This window comes from Magnolia sinica, chromosome 17 (genome assembly GCF_029962835.1).
Source record: "Magnolia sinica isolate HGM2019 chromosome 17, MsV1, whole genome shotgun sequence".
In the NCBI taxonomy this organism is placed as follows: domain Eukaryota; kingdom Viridiplantae; phylum Streptophyta; class Magnoliopsida; order Magnoliales; family Magnoliaceae; genus Magnolia; species Magnolia sinica.
This window is the reverse complement of record NC_080589.1, coordinates 72,700,212-72,719,257: the sequence shown is the minus strand read 5'-3', so window position 1 is coordinate 72,719,257 and position 19,046 is coordinate 72,700,212. Positions and strand designations below refer to the sequence as shown.

General features: G+C 40.6%; 1 protein-coding gene across 1 annotated transcript; it reads left to right on the top strand.

The window, feature by feature from the left end:
* Nucleotides 1-8,019: 8,019 nt before the first annotated feature.
* On the top strand, nt 8,020-18,709 carry LOC131231937 (monothiol glutaredoxin-S17). The gene is made up of 3 exons (XM_058228339.1): nt 8,020-8,242; nt 9,783-9,857; nt 16,855-18,709. Exons 1-3 carry the CDS (start codon nt 8,072-8,074, stop codon nt 18,094-18,096), a joined length of 1,488 nt encoding a protein of 495 aa, XP_058084322.1. The 5' UTR covers nt 8,020-8,071; the 3' UTR covers nt 18,097-18,709.
* The last annotated feature ends 337 nt before the right edge of the window (nt 18,710-19,046 follow it).

Below are 19,046 nucleotides of genomic sequence, written 5' to 3'. Positions count from 1 at the left end.
GCAGGCAAAATGGATGAATGGCTTGGATAAAACACATATATCACAGTGGGACTCTCTTATGGTGCGGTCCACCTGAGGTTTGAATATGCTTCAATTTTCAGCTCATGCCTTAAAATGAGCCGACAAAATGGGTGAATTGCAGGGATAAAACACATATATCATGGTGGGACTCTTCCGTGGTGTGGTTCACTAGAATTTTGGATATGCTTCAATTTTAGTCTCATGCCCTAAAATGAGCTGACAAAACGGATGGACGGCGTGGATAAAACGACATACATCACGGTGGTCCCCACACTCCTGACACCTCATAGATACGTGGAGTTGGGGTCACACGCAATCAAAGTCCATAGTTCGCCTTCACCAACACTTGAAGTTAGGGTCTTCTACAGTAAGCACGTCATCATCCAGACCATCCAGATCATAGTGCCCATTGCTGATAGATCATAGTCGGACAACCACACTCATTAAATAATCTTGACCGCTCAATTGACGGTTATTAAATGGACGGTTAAAAAATAAACTAGCCAGTGGTCCTACAAAGAATTCCACCTTTTAACAATGAATAACAGGCCCACCATTCAGTGATCTGATCTGGCCTTCCATCTGTGGATGGGCAATGCTGCGCAAAGCTCCCCCATCGTTTGATCCTAGCCATTCAATAATTTGCAACGGCAAAAAGTCCACTAATGGACGATCCTGACCACAGAAAGGTGGGTCCCACATTGTATGATAGTGGATGAGTCGCATTCAATCTTTTTTTTTGAGCAAAATCTTCAAGCCTATCAGGAATGAAATCTCTTCACGAGCCTGTATTTGGAAATCTATGCAATCGCAACAGCTAGATCTGCTTCTCGTGCACCGCTGCTCACGCTCATCTTGTGCTGCCCCCTTCTCAGGTGACACCACCTCAGTCGGTGGGTCCCATCTCTGGAACTGTCCAGTAGAGTCATGATCTGTGATGGATTACAGGGCCCGAGTAGAACGCAGATAAGGTGGGACCCCGGATCCAGGTGGGTGCGGCCTGACTGTGGGGCCCACATCAATGCATGTGTTGTCGGAAACGGATTGGCTACTCCCCCTGACACCAGCCCAATGGCTGGTCCGCGTCATGATGTATGTGTTTCATCCATTCCGTTCATCCATTTTTACAGATCATTTTATGGTTTGATCCCAAAAATAAATGGTATATAAATCTCAGTAGGCCACACCACATGAAAGCAATAGTGATTGGATATCCACCGTTAAAATCCTCCTAAGGCCCACTGTACTGTTTATTTGACATCCAATATGTTGATTAGGTCATACAGGCCCAGATGAAGGGAAAAAACAAAAATCAGCTTGATCCAAAATTTTATGGCCCCAAAATGTTTTTTTAATGGTCAACGCTCATTCAACACTGTTTCATGTAATGTGGTTTAAGATTTAGATATATCTCATTTTTCGTATAATAATGTAAATTGATCTGTAAAAATAGATGGACAGCATGGATGAAACACATACATCATGGTGAGGCCCACGGAGCACCGACCACCAGCCATTGGCTGGTGTCAGGGGGAGTAGCCAATCCATTTCCTGTGTTGTATGCCCACGTAGTCCTGTTTTGTCAGCTCTTTTAGAGGGCACAGTCCTCATTGGTATCTGTGTATTATGGTAGAAGTGTTAGAACTTTTTATAGCACTGCCCAATTTGAACCAAGGGCCCTGTAGCAGGTGGTGAGATATAACGGTTGTTTATCATCTAAAACTAGAGTAGGTTTATCATCGACTATTCATATCCATATATGTATGATCAAGCGATTTATAAAAAGGGTGGGTTTTCATTCTAATGAGTTTATTTTATTTTATTTTTTTTCTCTTTCAATCATAACTTATAGTTTTTCATTGTAATAATCAAGATAACTCAATTCACACAACATGAAAATAGAAGAAACTCAATTACATCAATTGTAATGAGAAATGCAAAAATTATAAAAGCATCCCTTGGTGATTTAGTGTACGTGGTGTGGGATAGTGATGCCTTAGATTTAAGGGCCTGTTTGGGAGGGTGGATTTGGAACCCCCTGGATATTTGGCATCCTGGAGTGTGAATCGACTCTAATCTAAAAGTACTTATCCATGATATATTTACAAGGGTTTAAATTTAATTATTAAATTAACTTTAATATCTCTAATTACTAAGATATGTAATTTTTAACACAATGGTTGTGATAAGCATGCTGAAATATATGCTTTGCCAAAAATGTTGAAATTCCAAGTCTTGAATGGGCTACAAGCACAAGATCATGTTTGAGTGACTAACCAATAATTTTTAATCGTTGATTTACATGGACAATGTTTGGACAGTGCCAGACAATGTTTGGACTGTGCTGATCATCATTAGTGGGTCATGTGCCCAATAGAATGATAGTGTATAGTGACACATATGTTACACCTGCAACTAATGAAATGATTTTAGGTGTAATCCAAGCTCTCACTATGGGTTACAAACCCCTCAAAGAAGGGATTGGAAACCCCCGGTTACTTTATGCTGCCAAACAACTAGGGGATTTGAAACCCCCTCAAATCCCCTCCAATCCACGGTGTCAAACTACCCCTTAAGTGTTCTTTGGTTCAATGACTTGAGCATAGACAAAGAGAATTACACTCCCAAAAAAGAAAAGAAAAGACCTTCCTTTCAATCCAATGCTTTATATAGATGAAAAGAAATTACTTCACTCTTTATCTAAGTTAGGCCAGTGTAATAATGCAGATGGATAGAATTACACTACTCATATGCTAAAGTTAATCTAGTATAATACCGTGAACAAGTTGTCCTATGCCTTCTTTTTTTCTTTTTTCTTTTTTTTTTTTGGAGTTAGCTTGTTAGTACACACACTCCATGAGCCACCCCCACTAGGGATCGACACCAAGACCTCAAGTGTTGACACGAGGTATCTCCTCCAAGTCTACCATTTGAGCTATGGATTTGGGTGTCTCTACTCAATCTGCCAATTGAACAAGTTGTCCTATGCTAAAATAAGATAAAAGATAGGCAATGTTATACTATTGGTTTTAGTTGATATGTGTTTAGGTGGCAAAGACTCAGAACTCTTCAATTTTTCTTATATTCATTTGGGCTTGAGGACAATCATGGTCTATCAAATGACACCATATATACTAATCGTTTATCATATATACTAGTGATTTTTCATTTGTCGGTCATTGATTACACCCACATTCTACCCTGCCCTGCTTTTTTTTTTTTTGTGCAAAAATAAATAATTTGTCGTGAATTTAGGCCAATTAATTTAACATAGTTATCATCCTGCTTTTCGAATATTTTCACCCATAAAAACCACGTGAAATGTCATGATGTATTGATAGAACTCATTACTCGATGTGATCATGTTATGGTCGATACCCATGTTTGGTCACGAGGCCACTATAGTGGTTAGTTAGCCCTGTCACGTGCATAAGATACACGTTCGGAGCTACTCCTGACTTCATGAATTTTGACTTCATTTAGTCATAAGAATGATCAAGTAAGTTTTCCTTCTGTCTCTTGTTAAGATTTCGCTGATATGTGACATCATTTAAGTTGCCGGATATGACTCAAGTAAACTAAGTATTAATAATTCCAAAAATAAAACAAATACAAATCTTAAATGAACAATACGACATAAAACAATTCTTAGATGGGTCATACAATAGGCAATAATAGTCATCGGGCAACCACCGTTAAAAACTTCTTAGGTCCACCGTAATGTTTATTTGCAATCCAACCTTACCATCCAAACTTCCTAGGTCCACCATTAAAAACTTCTTAGGAGTGTTGCCAAGTGCCACCCACATTAGCCTTGTTGGACAACCTCATTTTCTTGGTTGTGTTTGGCTAATTAGTGGATGGGTAGGACCAATTTCATCACGTTCAGATGGTATGCAAATTCACCATTTCTAGATTGGGGGCACCCAAATAAGCTTACATGTAGACGGGGTGATATATGAATGGACTATTTATAGATTTTGGAGACACCCCAACAAGCCCAAGCACTTGAGAGCCAAGTTGGTCCCCAGCCACATGAATTTCCTTTGATCAGAAGTTATGTGGGGCCCACGGACAGGCCTATGAGAAATCCACTCCATCCATTAGTTTTTCAACCTCACAATATGACCTATCATTGAAAATTGTGGGGACTACAAAAGTTTTGAATAAGGATGATATTTGTGCATCTATTTTATTCCAATGTCAATAACATTATGAATGATTTGGATGGCATATAAGTATCATGGTGCGCGGTTGATATTTCCATTCTCACGGTTTCCTACCATATGGTCTACATGAGTTTCAACTCTACATGTTCCTAGAATCCCGTCCTACTGCGAGGTTGAAAAATTAATGGACGGATTGGATCTCTCACGGGCATCTCTCTGACCTGGCAAACCATGTCCACCATCTAAAGAGGTCCCTTTGATATTCAAAAACTGCTAAGCAACACTCGGACAAGACTAGGGGTGCACATTGAACCGGTGGAACCGTGGAACCGGACCAGAACCGACCAAACGGTCCGGTTTTGTCCGGTTCTAGAGTGCACCTATTTCGGTTCTGGTTCCAAAATTCAAAGATAGATGCCGAATTTCATGGTGGGCTATAAGCTTAAAAATCAAGTCAATCCATCACTTGGTTGGACCACACTACATACAATAGTTGAGAGGGGTTGTCCTTCCATCAAAACATTCATAATCATTTATTGGGCCCACTAAGAGGTGGTTCACAAATCCAGCCCATCAATTGTGTGTGTGTCCCACTTGGATGAGGGGCGGATCAAGTTTCAGCCACATCCAAAACTTAGGCAGGTCCCACCAAGTGCTTTTATATGTTTTAGTCATGTCTTCACATGGTTTTAGATGGTACGACCCACATTAGTTGATTTTTGGGATATCATATAAACTAAAGGGCACCCATCAAATGCACGGTATTGATGTTTGATTCAGATCACGGTGGGGTCCACACAGCTCTACCTCCTAGTACCATTTCCCTCCATAAAAGCCATTTGAATTAATTTTAGAGCCCATTTTACAAGAAACCGCTTTTCTACTAAAAAAAAGTTTGAAACCCACCTTTAGACATTAACTGACTTTTGGTAAAGTTTATAGCAATTCATGTTTGTTCTCACGTGCATTTGGATAACGAAATCACATCTTTTTTTTCTAAAGTAGTTAATTGTGTGCGTTTTAGTTATTTTTTTAACGGTTATGACAAACATGGCATTCATCTACATCACCCCAGGCTAGTGGAACTTTTCGCTTCATTGTGGATGGAGCATGGATCAAAATTCATACTGTTTGGGCAATCTTAACCGTCTAATACTGTCTGTGTTTGATTTTGAACCACCCATCATTTTGTTTTTAGCCGTCCATCTGATTGAATCATCAAATCTATTTGGATGGTTGGAGCTGTGGTGCACAGCCGAATAGGCGCCATTTTCAGAGAAACGGTCATCAATCGTGCATGCTAACTTGAAACACGTGTGAGATTTAAGCCCATCAGTACATGGGCCCCAAGGGAGGAGAGAAAGGGGAAAGAGTAGATAGTGGAAGCTGGGAGCCATCTACACCACTCATTTTACAGTGTGTAGAACACTGAACACTCAAGTATGTGGGCTCCCCATGTTTTAAATGTATAAAATTCAATCCGTTCATTCAATTCTATATTCGACGTTAGGTTTTGAAGTAAAAAATTAGTGAAATCTAAAACTTAGATGGCCACACCATATGGAACAATGTGAACGAGATACTGACCATTAATCAGGTCTTACTCACCCGGATGAAGAGAAAAGAAAAACTACAACTTGATAAAAACTTGCATATGTCAAGTAGCAAAAAGTCTACCCGTACGATTTGATTGGAGCATGTGCCACTGCTGGTAGAACTTGGTCTCCAAAACATGTTCAAAAGTTGTTTAGTCAAATATGATTTGAACTGCACTAGCCTCTTCTCATAATTTATTTTCCGCACACTTACAAGTAATCAAACCCTTAACCTAGTGTTGAAACTCTTGTGAGTCCACCAACAGGGCAAGAGTAAGGACCCAATCCTCTCCTAACAATATGTTATCCGATCAAAACAGCCCATTTTTCAATATCATGCAGCCATATGGTGTTGGGTTGACAATCCCGGTCCATATTAACTCAAGTGCACTCACTTACTCTAGGAAGCGGATTGGCTGGTATACCTCACACCAGCTATAAAGTTGCCGTATTGATGTTAGCAAGTTCCGTGGGTTTTAACATAAAGTATGTTTTATTGAAAATATCTGAGGCCACAGAGATCAAACTAATATTCGTGTCTAGTCTTCCCTCTACCTGTACCAGTACGACATTATGAACTGATTAGATATTTACCTGTACCAGTATGATGTTATGAACTGATTAGATGACAAATAAATACAAACGTGGGGTCCTAAGAAGATTTTACCAAGAATGTCATTATCCCACTATTTCCTCTAGTAGCCCACTTAAGCTTTAGACATGTTTCAATTCTAAGCTCATGCAGAGTTTATTCAATACACTGTAGTATTGAGTTACTCACTGCACAACTCTGTACTAGCCAGTAGAGTTGTACATGGGATGACTTGACTCGGCAAACTCGATTCATCAGACTTGTTCAGACCTGACTCAAGTCAATATGAATTAAACAAATTTTGTCAAATTCGAACTCAAATCTAGCCGAGTTCACTTGGATTTAACTTGGTACCAGCTCGACTTATATATATATATAAAACTCAAATTGACATGTGTATTTAGGTTTTGTGTTATGATTTTAGCCCATAGTTACTTGATGCACCCGACTCGACTTGATTGGTACTTGTAACTGGGTCGGACTCAGTTCAGATTTGTCTAAACTAGACCCAAATGTAGATTGGGTTAGGCATACTGGACTTAGTATTAAATCAGGTCTAGTTCAGGTCAAGTCTATTTCAAAATTGAATTGAGTCCGGGTAGGCCTAACACAATTCGACTCGAATGGATGCCCAACTCTACCCACTAGCCATGGTATACGGTCACAAGCGACGCAATCAATACTACTATTCTAAAACTTTTTTAGTTCATAATAAGTTTTTGATGATGAGCTTTCACTCCCCATAACGTGGCCCACTTCAGCATTGGATCTGCCTCATTTTTAACCTGTACCCTAATATGATATGCGAAAATGAATAAACAATGTGGATAAACCATAACATCAAGGTGGCCCTCAAACCCCAGCCTGTATCAAGCTGGCGGGGTAGTACTGAATCCTCGTCCAATCCTACCGTGTCCGAAGGCCAATCCAAGTCAGCATCCTACTGCTACCAACTCACAATCTCAAGATCAGATGGCTTAAACAATCATCGGCAGCATTTCGTGGACACTTGTTGGTGGAAATAGGACGGTTGGATATTCTTCATTGTCAACCGTCCAATCAATGTCCACTGATCCACTGATCCAATAATCAAATAATCTTTGGTCCATGATCCATCTACCCTGGGTACCATAATTCGGCCAGTGACTACTTATATGCCACGTGTGCAAGTTCTAATGCCGCGTATCATCCATCATACAGCCAGAGCATCAAAGTTTTTCTGTTCTGGGTATAGCCTGATGAACCGAAGTACGCTAGATCCATCCACCCACTAAAATGCAAATGGAAATTTTTTATATCAATCTGAACCGTCCATCTAGTATATCCAGTCATAGATGGCCCAAAAATCACAAAAAAATATAATTCTCAGCACCTGTTTTCTTCATCACTCAACACTTAAAACTTGACCGTTAATTATAATAAACTCCTACCGTTTTTCTGGTTTCTGTTGTCCAATCAGATAGAATCAAGCATCTTTCTTGCATAGAAGGTTCCATAAGATGACCGGTCCCGATTGATGCATTAAACTGCCACGTGTAATGTGGAGAGATGCCTACACCACATTCATGTTCTTCCGAATCTACCGTATCTCGCAACAAAGGGGGTTGCGTTCTTCTTAACCTTAACCTACACCCCTTCACCCCCCTTTCGGTTCGTCAATATCCAGAGAGAGAGAGAGAGAGAAAGAGAGAGGAATGGCAGGCTCCGTGAAAGACCTGAAGTCGGAGGATGAGCTTGCTAACGTACTCCGGGAGGGCGCACCTGTTATTCTTCACTTCTGGGCATCGTGGTGCGAGGCATCCAAGCAGATGGACCAAGTCTTCGCGCATCTCTCCACCGATTTTCCACACGCCCATTTCTTCAGGGTTTGATTCTCTCCGTCTCTTCCCCATGGTTTCTTTTTTATTTTCCGATTTTGCCCTCATCCTTTTTTCTGAAATACCGTTTGAGACCTGACTTTTATTTTTATTTTTACTTCTGATTCATTTTTATTTTTTTTAAAAAAATTTATTTATATGTTTGGGGTTTTGGTTTTTTTAAAGATTATTTTATTATTTTGTTTTTTGTTTTCTTTTTTCGAATTTTATTGGGATTTTGTTTTGCTGATATTGATTTTTTCTTTGTTCTGACGAAAACCCATTTAGAAATTTTCATTTCAATAATATATATATATATATATATATATATATATATATATATATATATATATATATATATATATATAATTTTTTGCTGAAGAAAATCTCATTTGGGTTTTGTTTTCTGCTTGGAAAAGGCAAGTATTTTGTACATATTTTCTGGAGCAACGCTCGGACTGTCCAATCGATTGATCGGAACCGTCCGCTGGGTGCAGCTCAAACTTCATGGGCCACCATGCAAGAATCATGCTGATGAAAGTGATCTGATCCATCTCAAAGTTGGATTTCTTTTTTATAACCATCCAATTTTCAAGCAACGACCTTTCAAAAATAAAAAATAAAAATCAAGCAACGGATTGGATGGTTAGGATTGTCTGATAGAAGTGATTCTTTGGAACTAGAAACAATCCATGATGAACCCCAACAAATGGATTCCTCAAAATTTTCATTGGACCTATTTTCCATAAAGTGATCTTAACCATGCAATCAGTTATTATTATTATTATTATTTTATTCTTTTGCATAGTAGCTAATGAAACCTTTATCAGCTGTCTAATTGCAACTAGGAGCACCTGAGCATTTTTCCATATTCATCTCTCTCTCTCTCTCTCTCTCTCTCTCTCTACACACACACACACACACACACACACACAAAGAGATAGCACTACACACACAGAGATAGCACTACATAAAGGTGGTGTTATGCACAAGTCACAAGCATTTTTTCCGTATTCATCTCTCTCTCTCTCTCTCTCTCTCTCTCTCTCTCTCTCTCTCTCTCTCCACACACACACACACACACACAAAGAGATAGCACTACACGCACAAAGAGAGCACTACATAAAGGTGGTCTTATGCACAAGTCACAACTAGTTGGATCATAACACTTTCGTCCAACTAGTTGCGTGTGAAACGTCACAGATGCACACATGTACAAGGATGTTCGCCTGGAACTAGTTGGACAGTAAGTTATCCTCCAACTAGCACATAATTGACAACTAGTTGGTTTTTTCTCCCTTTACAGATTTTTTTTTTTAAAAAAAAAAATATCCGTTTGCATCTTTACTTAATTTATATAGAAATACCATTTGGGATTGTCATTCTTATGTGTTTGTCTATTTTTCCCATAAAAAAACATATTTGGTATTGAAATGTTTTATATATGTTTCTTTTCTGATGTGGGGTTAAGGGATATATGCTTGACATTGCTTTCTTTTAATCATTATCCCAATACATTAATCTTTATTTGTTTCTGTTCCTTTCTCAGGTTGAAGCAGAGGAACAACCTGAGATTTCGGAGTCGTATTCAGTTTCAGCAGTCCCTTATTTCGTCTTTTGTAAGGTCAGTTATTTTTATTTTTGGCCTCTCTTTATTTCTGGTCTTGATGCAAGCATCCGCGCTAAGGCTTATTGCAAAAGAAACCAATGAACAAAATGAATGGAAAAGGAATATGGGGAAATACTGCACGTGTAGCATTTGCATGTAGGTTGCTAACTCACCCCATGTTTTTTCCTTTATCTGATCAGGCAATCCTCTATATGGGTCAATCCGAATCTTGGACCCAATTTTGTGGTTTATGCTCTTATTGTTGACTATATTGTTGTTTAATATGGGATTTAGAATCTAGAAATGTGTATGTATCATCACATTGTGCGTGCAATAAAATAAGAACAGTAGTATTCGTCATTTGTGTTGGTTGATGATACTGGAGAGGGAAAATTCTAATTTTGAGGTTTTTACGATTGCTCTTAGTCCAGTGGTTTAAAAATTAGCTACCCAAGTACTTTGAATGCAACTTTAGCACGAATCTCACACCCCCCCCCCTTTGACGTTGTTTTAGTAGAAATAACATAGAAGCAATCTTTTAGTTAAATTTGATGGCCAGGGAATCCCCAAAGCGATCTACTTCATTATCTTGGCTCAATTATTGGACTTTGATGGAGACATTGATGAGAATGTTGCAATATAATTAGAGCACGGTGGATGAAGTGGATATGTATCTTGCCCAGTATAGTATTTGTGTGATCATCACATACACATGAAATGTAAGGGATAGATTTTGTAACATAGCTATTCAGCCAACTATGCTTTATGGGGCAAAGTGTTGGGTGGTTAGAAGGCAACTTGAGAAGAGATGAGTAGCTTTTTGCTTCTTCATTTATGTTTTGTATGCACGGTTTTAAATGTTGATTATGATCACGACCATAACGGTCACCTCCATTACATGATGCGGGGCTGAACTACTCCATTCAAAAAAGGTCTGTATTTGCGTGTATCAGATTATCCACCCCCATTATGTGATACAGTGGTGAACTGGTCCATTAAGGGGAAAAAATTGGGTTGTATTTGCTCCTATTGGCCAATACAAAGCGATATGCTCCGTATTGACACTAACACAAGGTTGTTGCAGCCAACAGAGGCCGATATGGCCAGAAGGCCCCATTTTGGAATTTTTATTTTCAAAATTTCTGTTGTTTTTCCACTGCCTTTTCATTTAGAACTAATTTTATACTAGATTTAGGCCCATTTTGATGATCTAAAGATTCTAAACACAAGATTTGAGTAGGATTTGATGGAATGAAGCAGAATGGACCAATTGAAAAATATCAAAAGTAGGGGTAAACCATAACTCTCTCTTTTTTTCATCTCCTTTTTGTTGTATTCATATATAATGGGTTAATCCCCCAAATCATGCTTGATTTGTGTTCAATCAGGACCTATTTGGTTGTCTTTCAGCAGGTGAAGCTGATGATAACATCTTTAACAAAGAGTAGTTTGATAACCGGTGAATAGTTTTTTGTTTCAATAGAGATTATGATGTTTTACATTTTTCCCTATTTTCCAATAACTTTCTGAGATTTTTTTATTTTTGTGCCAAAAAATTTCATATGGGCATATATTGTCCAATATGGGTCTTTAATGCCTTGTTTACATGTTGCATTTGCTAGTCTCTCTCTCTCTCTATCTTGAGTTATTATTGGGGGAGCCGCGGAGGTGGTGGTGGAGCACCTCCATTTTGTTCTTGAGTGGTTGCTTCTTTGTAGCCTGTTGCATGCTAGGGTGGGGCTGTTTCTGGCCTACCTTTCTGTGTTTTCTGTCTCCATCAATTAAATACAAAAAAGCAAAAAAGAAAAAAGAAAAATGGAAAAAATAGAAGGCAAGTTGAGAGGAGAATGACCGGTATGGAGCTAAGGAAGATAGATGGATATGAGGGAAGACTAGAAAGGACAAACTTAAGAATGAGGTCATCTAAAGCTGCTTGGGAAGTAGTCTTGATAAGAGACAGCAACATAGAGAACTTTGATCGAGGTTGATGGGCTAGAAAAGAGGATGAGACAGACTAAATGATTTGGATTGAGGTGGTGACATTACAGTACAATTGGTTATTTAATCATTGAAGCAATTTTTATTAAGAAGAAACCCTCGATGGGGCAAAATAATATGCCTAGGAAAGAGCATCCACCCATGCCTACATTGCAAGAAAACTCTTCCAAGTTCACCGTGAATTCACCTTGAGAGAGATCGCCCAAAAGGCCATATAAAACCTGACCTAATCAATCACCGCACTACGAAATCTGGTTCATCATTAATATGTTCTACTATTTAGTTCCTTCCAAATTGGCCAGAGCATGCCTAGGAGATGGGATCCACAACTTTCTCCCTTTTCGTTCAGCAGGACCAACTTTCCTCTCCCAAAGGGGCTGGCCATCAACTCAGGCATTGACCATGCCATGCCAAGTTAATGAAAGCACCATCCTCATATGTCAACGAGAGGGAGGGAGGGAGAGATGGTCTCATTTCATTCTCCTCATTTCTTAGTAACATTCATCGATGATTATTGGTCATGCACACCCCAAAGGGAATGCAAAGGAAAATAAACAAAATTGTTGGGAAGAACCTAACAATCCTCTGGCAGAGCAAGAAGTCAAGAATCCCCTCTCCATTCTCCAAATCTTCTTATGAGGCATAAAAAACAAAAGAAAACTCAAGAACTTTTTTATTTCTAAGATATCATAATGCTTTACAACTCCAAAGTCCAAATAGAGCCTTATATGAGCTTAACAAAAGAAAGATGCCTGTTTATGGAAATGATTAGGGATAGATTAGGGAGAGACTTCCTACATTGGAAGATTGGCATTGGACTTACTATCACAATTCCAGGACACAAATCTAAGGTAAGATCTTGACCATTGGTTTAGACAGGGATCCTAAATTAAATTCTAAAATCTGAAAATTTTGCAAAGTTTTATGCTTCCGCTTCTTTCTAAATTCGGCTACAGGCCCAACCATATGAATGTTCTGATTTGCACCAAACCCAACTCCAAACCTATATTCAAAGACCCAATGTGTACACAACAGGTGTACCCGAACCTGATTGGATGTGGGTCTGGGTCTTCAAGAAACTAGACCCAGACCCAAAAGGACCTGGACTGGCAAGACCCAAACCTGGTTAGCCCTGATATGGGCACTATAGGACCCATCCCGTTTGAAGCCCTATAGAGAACCCATGGTGCAAACACCAACAGGACCTTATGCTGAGTGATTCCACATGGTTATCCCCCCCTGATGTTTAGTTTTTGTTCAAATCTAGTAAGTTAATTTCAGATTTCTGCAATTAGTTTCTTTTGATCCTAGTTGCATTATTTTGGCATCAGAGTAAGTTTGCCTTGGGGACTTGATTGTTTTTTTTTTTCCTTTCTGAAAGCCTTTCTATTCTTCTCCAAAACCTGCAAAAAAACCCCTACAGCCGCTGTTTTTAGCTAATAACCTATTCCCAACTGAGTACCCACCAGTCCTTAGGTCAATCCATTATACCAGCTAGGTTCACCCAAGAACCACCCCAAACTTTGTCCTAAACCAATCATAACAGATGCTTAAGCCTGAACTGGAGGCCAAACACAGCCCCAACCATTGCAAGGCTACACACACAATTAAAAAATCTCAGGGCTACCTATACTCTGTCAAGAATTATTACACAATCCATCCACCACCAACCCATTAACCTGTCCCCAAATTCAGCCCTTATTCCAACCGAACTTCTGTCCATGTATGAGTAGCCAGACAGTTATCAAATCTGTCCCCAAACTGGTTCCCTGAACAGTCTCTAACCTGCCCGTATCTGTCCCAAAACAGTCGTAATCAGTTGTAATCATTCCCTAGTAAGTCCATCTTCAGTAGACTAGCTACCGATTCATTCACTAGTTGTTTTTATTGAGGTGGCAAGGTGTAGGTATTCTTACAATCTTTATGGTTGCTGCTATCTGGATGCCATCTGGATTCCCGTACGGCTTACATTTTTTATTTATTTATTTATTTATTTGTGAATTTGTCCAAGTCTACATATATAGCTTGATCTCATATATAGCTTGTTTAGAGATCAAAATGATTGCATGTTTGAAGAGATTGTTGCAATCCTGGAAGAATCCACCATTCAATGGATTTACAGATGGATCGATTGAGGAGTTCATCAATGGATAGACTGATGGATCTGCATAGGAATCCGAGGGATACAGCAGATGAGCCATGCATTAAGGTAAATAGAAAGTGACTGAAAGTGTGATGGCTGTATTGCCAAATACCAAGGAGACTGTTAAAGTTGAAATGGATTTGAAGGTCTCATCCGAACAACGACCTGAGCCCACAAGTCAGAGGCCAACAGCAACAAAGGCAAGACTCTGACAAACGGAAGCCTATCAAGACTTCCTCATGTTCATGCTCGCAAATCCAGTACTGTAAAAGAAGTGAAGCCTTGCAACTAGCTCCCTTAGCCCTGCATTCTCTTTCACAACATGCTACAGTAGCTTGCTGTAGTAATGCTACACTTGCGTGCCACTGATATGGAAATGGAGTGTGGAATATGCAATTGCATAGGGATGCATAGAGTTTCATGACCGTTAATGGTTCTGAGATCTGTTAAGTCGATTGGAGGGTGGTGAAATGGTGTTATGGATAACATACTACTGTTCAATTCTTTTCATATAGTTCATTGTTTTATATAAATGCCATGTAATAATATCACAGACTGAATGATTCAGGACAACTAACCACTAGCTTTAAAAGCCCGAACTGATAGAGCATGGTGAATCAATCCTTTTATCTCATAGCCCGAGCCCGGTGTAAAAATGCTCCTGCATTAATCACCCCTGGTGAGAAGTCTCGAACATGAGACCTCCCACTCTGATACCACTTTGACGCAAGATAAATAACCACTAGCTCTAAAAGCTCGAACTGATAGAGCGTGGCGAATCAATCCCTTTATCTCATAACCCAGGTCAGGCCCTTGGCTGAACCCCCCTCGTGGGCCCACTTCACATGGGTCTCGCCTCACACGGGCTGCCCACCCCGAGTGTGCCCCTGCTTTACACAGGCCACACCACTCTAGTCCAATGTGAAAATGCCCCTGCATTATTGAATAAACATAAATTTCTTAGAGTGAGGTTCTAAGCATAAAAATGTTAGATTGTGGTTTATTTCATAATATATCCTATGCTTTTTTCATATCCCGAGTATGTTTATATTTCCTTATTTGCTACAGATAAAATCATGTTATGCTTTATGGGCCATTTTTTTTCCAATTCAACTCAATCTATCCCTTGCGAGTCTCTGACCCGATTTGATGTTATAACTCAAGCCTTCTTGAAAAAAAACCCAGTTTTGATTTGATACTTGTATGCTTATGTTAATTGGGGTTTTTTTAAATGGATCTTGGTTCTTGTATATTTTCACTTATATTTTACTGTAATTCTGTATGAACTGCTTTTGCCTACAAGTCGTTTCGTTTCCAGAGCTTTCTTTACCCTAATTAATGTTTGATTGTGAGGCTTGGTCCTGTGGAAAGATAGTTGTGGTGCATTTCCTGTTGTGTTGCCCAATGTTCAAATGCTTGGACTTGACTTGAAGATTGGTCTTTTGGCTCTGGATCTCGACTTGGCCTTGCCAGCGAAATTCTTGCTGGTCTTATGAATATGAGGAATGCTAAGGGCCCATTTGGAAGCACCCTCCAAAGGGGTGTTTGAAGCAGCTGAAGTTGTGCATTTTGATGCACTTTGCAAACGCCTGCCTCCTCTCGAGTTGTAAAGCTGACTGGAAAAGCAGGCTTGAAACCCCCTTTCAAGGAAGTCTGTCTAAACATGCCCTAAGTGCTTGTGCACACATGTGGGAAATAATGCGAGCACCCATTGATTAGGCCACCTAAGCAAGTGCATATTTGGTAATTGTGCAAGAGAAATGCTAGCATGCATCCTGCTTCATAGATGGTCTATGTACATCCTAATTGTTAATGTTGTGAATGTTCGTTGCGGTTGGGATTGTTGATCTGGTAGGCCACCATGAGGATAGGGCATATGGTGGTCCAAATCAAGGGATTGGATTGGAGCCAGCCAATCGGTAGAGTGACTAGGGTGACTCTGCATGTTCAATCAGCAAAACTCACAACAATTGGATATTCAGAGCTTTCCATTCTATGCAGTGTCCCACTAGGTGAACAATCCCGATTGCCGTATAATTCACCACATCTACCATGAGGGAGCTGCATAGAGCTTCTTTGATATGAGTTGCATGGTTTTTTCCCCCATCATGTCCAAAATGCACCAATTGGCATTCCTTAGGTGGGCTAATATGTTATGGCTCTCCATTGCTTTTCGCTAGCGTGTTTGTGGGACTTTGCTTGTAGCCTGGGGGTTACAAGATCTCTGTAACCCCAAGCTCTGTGGGGTCCCTATCGTGATGTTCATGTTATATCCACTGTCCATCTGTTTCACCAGCTCATTTGAAGACATCAGTTGAAAAACGAGGGAGATTCAAAACTCAAGTAGGCCACACCAAAAGAAACAGTTGGGAATGGAAACACCCACTATCGAAACCTTCCTGAGGCCCACCATGATGTTTATATGCCATTCAACACATTCAGCAGGTGATTCCCACCTGGATGAAGGGAAAACACAAATATCAGCGTGATTCAAAACTTCTGCGGCCCCAAGGTCTTAATGGTGGCATCCGATCCACATTGTTTCTTGTAGTGTGGCCTACATTAGTTTTGGATCTCCCTCATGTTCTAAAATGATATGGGGAATTGGATGGACGGAGTGGATATAACACAGACATCATGGTGGGGCCCGTAGAACTTGGAGTTATGGGAGATTTTTAGAACCCGGGTTTTAGGCAAGTTGCCTCCTTTGCTATTGGTATTCCTACAAAAGATTTGAGTTTGGACTTTATCAAATAAAGCCAACTTGATCAACCTCTGAGCTGATCAACGAGATTTCTTTTTTAAAAAAAAATCATATATCCTACCATGAACCTTTCAAAATGTGCTTACATATATGTTTTTCTTACTCAGGATGGTAAAACCATTGATACGCTAGAGGGTGCGAACCCGTCAAGTTTGGCCAATACAGTTGCAAAGGTGGCAGGATCCACCAACCTTGAGGCAGAATCAGCTGCTCCTGCCAGCATCGGAATGGCTGCAGGACCCTCTGTCCTTGAAACAGTCAAGGAGCTAGCAAAGGAAAATGGTTCTTCCAAAATGGACAACTCAACACCCTACCTCAGCGACTCATTGAAGAAACACCTGCAGCAGCTCGTCAACTCCCGCCCTGTCTTCCTCTTCATGAAAGGAAGTCCCGAGCAGCCCAAGTGCGGTTTCAGCCGGAAGGTCATCGAGGTTCTCAAGGACGAAGGAGTCGAATTCGGAAGCTTCGACATACTCACTGATAACGACGTGCGTGAGGGGATGAAGAAGTTCTCCAACTGGCCCACCTTCCCTCAGCTATTCTGCAAGGGCGAGCTTTTGGGCGGCTGTGATATCGTGATTGCTATGCATGAGAGTGGTGAACTCAAGGAGGTCTTCCGAGATCACGGAGTTCTTCCCGTCGCCAACGGAGCAGAAGCCCCTGCACCATTGTCATCAGAAGTCTCTGGAAAGGGCGGTGTATCAGGCCCCACCGGCATAAGTGATGATCTGACTGCACGTCTTAAGGGCCTCATCAACTCAAGCCCCATCATGCTGTTCATGAAAGGGAAGAAAGACGAACCCAAGTGCGGTTTCAGCCGGAAGGTCGTCGACATCCTCAACCAAGAGGGGTTAGAGTTTGGGAGCTTTGATATCCTCACGGACGATGAGGTCCGGCAAGGCCTCAAGGTCTTTTCAAACTGGTCCAGCTATCCTCAGCTATATATAAAGGGTGAACTGATCGGTGGGTCCGACATCGTGTTGGAGATGCAGAAGAGCGGGGAGCTCAAGCGGGTGTTGGCCGAGAAGGGAATCGTCCCGAGAGAGAGTCTTGAGGACCGGCTGAAGAAGCTGATATCCTCGTCGCCAACAATGCTTTTCCTGAAGGGCACGCCAGACTCACCCCGGTGCGGTTTCAGCTCCAAGGTCGTGGAGGCTTTGAGGGCAGAGGGCGTGAGCTTTGGTTCCTTTGATATACTGTCCGATGACGAAGTGCGGCAGGGATTGAAGACGTTCTCAAACTGGCCGACGTATCCACAGCTTTACTACAAAGGGGAGTTGGTTGGAGGTTGTGACATTGTGTTGGAACTGCACAACAGCGGTGAGCTCAAATCAACGCTTTCCGAGTAGGTACTATCCCAGCTAGCAGAGTATATGTTGTTGGGAAATGATACAATACGCTTACTTCCTGCAGTACATGCGTAGTGGAATGTGGATCAAGGTCGTCCATCTATTGGCCCTTACCATGGATGGACCATAGTTCAAAGATTCAACTTGATTAGACAATTCTAGCCATCCAATTGGTGGTGAGAAAGGGTAAAGGCGACCAGTTGACCATCATTGGGGTATCGACTGCTAGAATTTTCTGATTAGTGTGGTTCTTGAACAGTCTTCCATCCACATGAGGGCCCCCTAGATGGGCAGGTCGTGGTCCACCGCCTACTCTTCCATGTGTGTGGTGGGAGGTATGTTTTATGGGTGTGTTACTATACAAACTGCTGTATTGCATCTTTTCTCTCCGTCGTTAAAAAAAATATATTGGAAATCTTGGATTTTGCTTAAAGAGTTTGCAGTTTCAAGACATTTTCTGCTCAATCTGAGCTGTTGATTGACGGATTAATATAGTCCAAACCATATGTTTTGCTCATTCATGGAAGTCCTATCTATTTGTGGGTCATGCATGCTTAGATCTTGGAAAGAAGTGTTTATCTATATAAATGCAATGCTGAAATGTGTTTGTTGATATTACACGTTTTGGATTGGTGTGGGGCCGGCAAGACAGAACAGTGAATTACCAGTGTTGTCCCATACCAAACCAAATGAAAACGGCCCTGACCTTAAAACATTCTGTAAGAATTTCGTGTCGCATTTTTTTGGGCTGCGATAAATGGGTCAACATTCTGCAAAATGTGCTTGGTGGGTTCTGCATTCTATGTTATTCCCAATCTTGGGTGCATCCAAACAGGACCTCAGATGAGACAATCCTCTCCCAATCTTGGGTACATCCAAACAGGACCAAAGATGAGACCATCCTCTCCGGTATTTTTTTTTCTTTCTATTTTTGAATTGATCAAACCAAC

Bases quoted from the DNA above. Each gene is read 5' to 3' on its own strand.
- LOC131231937 (XM_058228339.1), top strand. From the start codon at position 8,072: ATGGCAGGCTCCGTGAAAGACCTGAAGTCGGAGGATGAGCTTGCTAAC. The intron at 8,243-9,782 runs GTTTGATTCTCT...TTCCTTTCTCAG, and splicing joins CACACGCCCATTTCTTCAGG to GTTGAAGCAGAGGAACAACC. The intron at 9,858-16,854 runs GTCAGTTATTTT...TTTCTTACTCAG, and splicing joins CTTATTTCGTCTTTTGTAAG to GATGGTAAAACCATTGATAC.